Below are 7500 nucleotides of genomic sequence, written 5' to 3' on the forward strand. Positions count from 1 at the left end.
CACACACACACACACACTCACACACACACACTGAGACACACACACACACAGTCCCCTACTGGAGCCCCATGCAGGACTCCATTCAGGGTCTCCAAGAAGGCCCCAGACTCTGAACTGCTGTTCGCTGCATCTGCACCAACAACAGTCAGAGTCCCCCCCCCACCACCCGCAGGCGTAAGGAGGCCACCCTCTGGTCCACCGGGGTCAACTCCAACACCGCGGCGCTCAGCCGGGGGTTTGAGAGTCTCCCCACACCCGCCCGGCCCCTCACACCCTGGGCCCCTCCAGAGAAGACCAGGGTCCAGCCCCTATCCAGGAGCACGGGTCCAGATCCAGACTGTGTGTGGAGGTGAGCCCCCCCAGATCTAACTGGGAGCTCCACCTCCCTCACAAGCTCCGGCTCCTTCCCCCACAGAGAGGAGACGCTCCACGTCCCCAGAGCCTCTGCTGCCCGGGTCTGGACCCTCCAGGCCCCTCACCTGAGACCACTCTGCCATGGGAGACCAGGAGCACCAGGGTCCAGACCACAGCCCTCAGGGTCACAGGGACTCAGACCTGAACCACCATGAGGGGACGGGTCCAGACCACAGCCCTCAGGGTCACAGGGACTCAGACCTGAACCACCATGAGGGGACGGGTCCAGGATGAGGGGGCGGGTCCAGGATGAGGGGGGCGGGTCCAGGATGAGGGGGCGGGTCCAGGATGAGGGGACGGGTCCAGGATGAGGGGGCGGGTCCAGGATGAGGGGGCGGGTCCAGGATGAGGGGACGGGTCCAGGATGAGGGGGCGGGTCCTGGATGAGGGGGTGGGTCCAGGATGAGGGGGCGGGTCCAGGATGAGGGGACGGGTCCAGGATGAGGGGGTGGGTCCAGGATGAGGGGGTGGGTCCAGGATGAGGGGGCGGGTCCAGGATGAGGGGACGGGTCCAGGATGAGGGGACGGGTCCTGGATGAGGGGACGGGTCCAGGAGGAGGGGGCGGGTCCAGGAGAGGACAGGTGTGTGTGTGTGTGTGTGTGTGTGTGTGTGTGTGTAGATCATGAATCCTGACGTGTCTCCGCTCGTCCTCAGGCACCTCGCTCCGCTCTTCGATAATCCAAAACTGGACCGAGAACTTCGATCGATGCTCCGAGAACGATTTCCAGAGTTCTGCAGCTCCCCCTCCCCCCCCACAGAAGGTACCACACACACACACACACACACACACACACACACAGAAGGTACCACACACACACACACACACACACACACACACACACACACACACACACACACACACACACACACCATCCCCCCCACAGAAGGTACCACACACACACACACACACACACACACACACCCTCCCCCCCCCACAGAAGGTACCACACACACACACACACACACACACACACACACACACACACACACACACACACACCCTCCCCCCCACAGAAGGTACCACACACACACACACACACACACACCCTCCCCCCCACAGAAGGTACCACACACACACACACACCATCCCCCCCACAGAAGGTACCACACACACACACACACACACACACACACACACACACCATCCCCCCCACAGAAGGTACCACACACACACACACACACACACACACACACACACACACACACACACCCTCCCCCCCCACAGAAGGTACCACACACACACACACACCATCCCCCCCACAGAAGGTACCACACACACACACACACACACACACACACACACACACACACACCATCCCCCCCACGGAAGGTACCACACACACACACACACACACACACACACACACACACACACACACACACTCACACACACACACACACACACACACACACACACACACACACACACACACACCATCACCCCCCACTGAAGGTACCACACACACACACACACACACACACACACACACACACACACACACCATCACCCCCCACTGAAGGTACCACACACACACACACACACACACACACCATCACCCCCCACAGAAGGTACCACACACACACACACACACACACACACACACACACACACACACATAACCACCAACAGAAGGTAACTGTGTGTGTTTGTCTCTGTGTGTGTGTGTGTGTGTGTGTGTGTGTGTGTGTGTGTGTGTGTGTGTGTGTGTCTCTGTGTGTGTCTCTGTGTGTGTGTCTGTGTGTGTGTGTGTCTGTGTGTGTGTGTGTGTCTGTGTGTGTGTGTGTGTCTGTGTGTGTGTGTGTGTGTGTGTGTGTGTGTGTGTGTGTGTGTGTGTGTGTGTGTGTGTGTGTGTGTGTGTGTGTGTGTGTGTGTGTGTGTGTGTGTGTCCTGCAGTCAAAATGGAGGAGGCCGTTTCCATGGAGATGGACAACCACGTGCTGGACAAGGAGGAGGGTTGCTACGACAACACGGAGGCGGCTTTCAGCGACGACGAGGAGGAAGTCAACAACAAAGGTTCAGTTTAAAACGGTTTAACTGGTTTAAACCGGTTTAACCAGTTTAAACCAGTTTAAACCAGTTTAACTAGTTTAAACCAGTTTAAACCGGTTTAACCAGTTTAAACCAGTTTAAACCAGTTTAACCAGTTTAAACCAGTTTAAACCAGTTTAACCAGTTTAAACCAGTTTAAACCAGTTTAACCAGTTTAAACCAGTTTAAACCAGTTTAACCAGTTTAACCAGTTTAACCAGTTTAAACCGGTTTAACCAGTTTAAACCAGTTTAAACCAGTTTAACTAGTTTAAACCAGTTTAAACCGGTTTAACCAGTTTAAACCAGTTTAAACCAGTTTAACCAGTTTAAACCAGTTTAAACCAGTTTAACCAGTTTAACCAGTTTAAACCAGTTTAACCAGTTTAAACCAGTTTAAACCAGTTTAACTAGTTTAAACCGGTTTAAACAGCTGTCTGTCTGTCGACCAATCACGGCGCAGGAAAGAAGAGGGAGTTCCGGTTCCATCCAATCAGAGAGGCCGTGGTGGAGGAGCCTGCTGACATCACACCGTGGGTCGACCAATTAGACGACACCATGAAGGAGAAAGTTCAGCAGCTGCAGAAAACCAGGTGACGCCCTCATGATGTCATCAGCCCACTTATTAATAACAACATGACATCATTATTATTAATATTATTATTAATATTATTAATATTATTAATATTATTAATATTATTATAATTATCATCACTAATGATCTTTAACCTTTGTCCTCAGCGACACGGAGGCTCAGTGTGAAGTGATGCAGGAGGTCGTGGATCTGATCATGGAGGTCAGTTTCTCCTGGTTCTGATGATGTTCTCCTGGGTTCTGATGATGTTCTCCTGGTTCTGATGATGTTCTCCTGGGTTCTGATGATGTTCTCCTGGTTCTGATGATGTTCTCCTGGTTCTGATGATGTTCTCCTGGGTTCTGATGATGTTCTCCTGGGTTCTGATGATGTTCTCCTGGTTCTGATGATGTTCTCCTGGTTCTGATGATGTTCTCCTGGTTCTAATGATGTTCTCCTGGTTCTGATGATGTTCTCCTGGTTGTGATGATGTTCTCCTGGTTGTGATGATGTTCTCCTGGTTGTGATGATGTTCTCCTGGTTCTGATGATGTTCTCCTGGTTGTGATGATGTTCTCCTGGGTTCTGATGATGTTCTCCTGGTTCTGATGATGTTCTCCTGGGTTCTGATGATGTTCTCCTGGTTCTGATGATGTTCTCCTGGTTCTGATGATGTTCTCCTGGGTTCTGATGATGTTCTCCTGGTTCTGATGATGTTCTCCTGGTTCTGATGATGTTCTCCTGGTTCTGATGATGTTCTCCTGGGTTCTGATGATGTTCTCCTGGTTCTGATGATGTTCTCCTGGTTCTAATGATGTTCTCCTGGTTCTGATGATGTTCTCCTGGGTTCTGATGATGTTCTCCTGGTTCTAATGATGTTCTCCTGGTTCTGATGATGTTCTCCTGGGTTCTGATGATGTTCTCCTGGTTCTAATGATGTTCTCCTGGGTTCTGATGATGTTCTCCTGGTTCTAATGATGTTCTCCTGGTTCTGATGATGTTCTCCTGGGTTCTGATGATGTTCTCCTGGTTCTGATGATGTTCTCCTGGTTCTGATGATGTTCTCCTGGGTTCTGATGATGTTCTCCTGGGTTCTGATGATGTTCTCCTGGTTCTGATGATGTTCTCCTGGTTCTGATGATGTTCTCCTGGTTCTAATGATGTTCTCCTGGTTCTGATGATGTTCTCCTGGTTGTGATGATGTTCTCCTGGTTGTGATGATGTTCTCCTGGTTGTGATGATGTTCTCCTGGTTCTGATGATGTTCTCCTGGTTGTGATGATGTTCTCCTGGGTTCTGATGATGTTCTCCTGGTTCTGATGATGTTCTCCTGGGTTCTGATGATGTTCTCCTGGTTCTGATGATGTTCTCCTGGTTCTGATGATGTTCTCCTGGGTTCTGATGATGTTCTCCTGGTTCTGATGATGTTCTCCTGGTTCTGATGATGTTCTCCTGGTTCTGATGATGTTCTCCTGGGTTCTGATGATGTTCTCCTGGTTCTGATGATGTTCTCCTGGTTCTAATGATGTTCTCCTGGTTCTGATGATGTTCTCCTGGGTTCTGATGATGTTCTCCTGGTTCTAATGATGTTCTCCTGGTTCTGATGATGTTCTCCTGGGTTCTGATGATGTTCTCCTGGTTCTAATGATGTTCTCCTGGGTTCTGATGATGTTCTCCTGGTTCTAATGATGTTCTCCTGGTTCTGATGATGTTCTCCTGGGTTCTGATGATGTTCTCCTGGTTCTGATGATGTTCTCATGGGTTCTGATGATGTTCTCCTGGTTCTGATGATGTTCTCCTGGTTCTGATGATGTTCTCCTGGGTTCTGATGATGTTCTCCTGGGTTCTAATGATGTTCTCCTGGTTCTGATGATGTTCTCCTGGTTCTAATGATGTTCTCCTGGTTCTGATGATGTTCTCCTGGGTTCTGATGATGTTCTCCTGGTTCTGATGATGTTCTCCTGGGTTCTGATGATGTTCTCCTGGTTCTAATGATGTTCTCCTGGTTCTGATGATGTTCTCCTGGGTTCTGATGATGTTCTCCTGGTTCTAATGATGTTCTCCTGGGTTCTGATGATGTTCTCCTGGTTCTAATGATGTTCTCCTGGTTCTGATGATGTTCTCCTGGGTTCTGATGATGTTCTCCTGGTTCTGATGATGTTCTCTTTGGTTCTCCTGGTTCTAATGATGTTCTCCTGGTTCTGATGATGTTCTCCTGGTTCTGATGATGTTCTCCTGGTTCTGATGATGTTCTCCTGGGTTCTGATGATGTTCTCCTGGGTTCTAATGATGTTCTCCTGGGTTCTGATGATGTTCTCCTGGGTTCTGATGATGTTCTCCTGGGTTCTGATGATGTTCTCCTGGTTCTGATGATGTTCTCCTGGTTCTGATGATGTTCTCCTGGTTCTAATGATGTTCTCCTGGTTCTGATGATGTTCTCCTGGGTTCTGATGATGTTCTCCTGGGTTCTGATGATGTTCTCCTGGGTTCTGATGATGTTCTCCTGGTTCTGATGATGTTCTCCTGGGTTCTGATGATGTTCTCCTGGTTCTGATGATGTTCTCCTGGGTTCTGATGATGTTCTCCTGGTTCTGATGATGTTCTCCTGGTTCTGATGATGTTCTCCTGGGTTCTGATGATGTTCTCCTGGGTTCTCCTGGGTTCTGTTGCAGGAGGACTTTGACACGGAGCAGATGTCAGCTCTGGCTTCCTGTCTGGCCGAACTGTTTAAGGAACATTTCAGAGGAGACGTTCTACCGGAGGAGATCACTGAGGAGTAAGACCATCAATGAGGTTCTACTGATCCCATCAATGAGGTTCTACTGATCCCATCAATGAGGTTCTACTGAGCCGATCAATGAGGTTCTACTGATCCCATCAATGAGGTTCTACTGATCCCATCAATGAGGTTCTACTGATCCCATCAATGAGGTTCTACTGATCCCATCAATGAGGTTCTACTGAGCCGACCAATGAGGTTCTACTGATCCCATCAATAAGGGTCTGCTGATCAGATCAGGACCTGGACCTGATCAGATCAGGACCTGGACCTGATCAGACCAGTACCTGGACCTGATCAGACCTGGACCTGATCAGACCTGGACCTGGACCTGATCCGATCAGGACCTGATCCGATCAGGACCTGGACCTGATCAGACCTGGACCTGGACCTGATCCGATCAGGACCTGATCCGATCAGGACCTGGACCTGATCAGATCAGGACCTGGACCTGATCAGACCAGCACCTGGACCTGGACCTGATCCGGTCTCTCCCTGCCCCAGGTCCCTGGAGGAGTCCGTGTCCAAACCCGTGTGTCTGGTCTTCAGGAACTTGGTGACGATGCAGGAAGACAACAGCGGCTTCTCCGTCCTGTTGGACATGTTGGCCGAGTTCTACCAGAAGCAGCCCAAGATCGGGTACCACCTGCTGTACTACCTCAAGGCCAGGTGAGACCCCCCCCCTACAGGTGAGACCCCCCCCCCCCACCTGCTGTACTACCTCAAGGCCAGGTGAGACCCCCCCCCCACCTGCTGTACTACCTCAAGGCCAGGTGAGACCCCCCCCCTACAGGTGAGACCCCCCCCCACCTGCTGTACTACCTCAAGGCCAGGTGAGACCCCCCCCCTACAGGTGAGACCCCCCCCACCTGCTGTACTACCTCAAGGCCAGGTGACCCCCCCCCCCACAGGTGAACCCCTGATCTGATGGTCTGCCTCAGACCCTGTCCCTGGAGTCCAGGTTCCTCCAGCAGCCTGACGCTGGAAGACGCCACGAATCCTCCACATCCGACTTCAGCCGGACAGACTTTAGCGCTCCAGCCGTGCTGAACCGCGTCTGCTGCTCCCCCTCAGAGTCCCCCTCAGAGTCCCCCTCAGAGTCCCCCTCAGAGTCCCCCTCAGAGTCCCCCTCAGAGTCCCCCTCAGAGTCCCCCTCAGAGTCCCCCTCAGAGTCCCCCTCAGTGTCCCCCTCAGAGTCCCCCTCAGAGTCCTCCTCAGAGTCCCCCTCAGAGTCCCCCTCAGAGTCCCCCTCAGAGTCCTCCTCAGAGTCCTCCTCAGAGTCCCCCTCAGAGTCCCCCTCAGAGTCCTCCTCAGAGTCCCCCTCAGAGTCCCCCTCAGAGTCCCCCTCAGAGTCCTCCTCAGAGTCCCCCTCAGAGTCCCCCTCAGAGTCCCCCTCAGAGTCCCCCTCAGAGTCCTCCTCAGAGTCCTCCTCAGAGTCCTCCTCAGAGTCCCCCTCAGAGTCCCCCTCAGAGTCCCCCCACAGGACTGTGGGTTCTATGGTGGACACAGGTCCTGGTGAAGGAGACCAGAGAACCCTGTCCGGCCTCAGGTTGGTGGTTCCGATCTCAGATGGAAAAATGAGTTGCTGACCCAGGGCCCAGGGCCCATGGTCCTGGGCCCATGGTCCTGGGCCCATGGTCCTGGGCCCATGGTCCTGGGCCATGGTCCTGGGCCCATGATCCTGGGCCATGGTCCTGGGCCCATGG

At 52.3% G+C, this 7500-nt stretch overlaps 1 protein-coding gene across 1 annotated transcript in view; it reads left to right on the forward strand.

Annotated features, from left to right (window-relative positions):
- The first annotated feature begins 1630 nt into the window (after positions 1 to 1630).
- ints3 (integrator complex subunit 3) overlaps positions 1631 to 7500 on the forward strand; it is an 18029-nt gene continuing 12159 nt past the window's right edge. The window contains exons 1-6 of the mRNA XM_083940817.1: positions 1631 to 1643; positions 2310 to 2429; positions 2907 to 3036; positions 3185 to 3239; positions 5688 to 5791; positions 6299 to 6463. Coding sequence (XP_083796943.1) covers positions 2315 to 2429; positions 2907 to 3036; positions 3185 to 3239; positions 5688 to 5791; positions 6299 to 6463 — 569 coding nt within the window. The 5' untranslated portion in view covers positions 1631 to 1643; positions 2310 to 2314. The remainder of the gene's footprint in view (positions 1644 to 2309; positions 2430 to 2906; positions 3037 to 3184; positions 3240 to 5687; positions 5792 to 6298; positions 6464 to 7500) is intronic.

This window comes from Echiichthys vipera (assembly GCF_963691815.1).
Source record: "Echiichthys vipera genome assembly, contig: SUPER_13_unloc_1, whole genome shotgun sequence".
NCBI lineage: Eukaryota > Metazoa > Chordata > Actinopteri > Perciformes > Trachinidae > Echiichthys > Echiichthys vipera.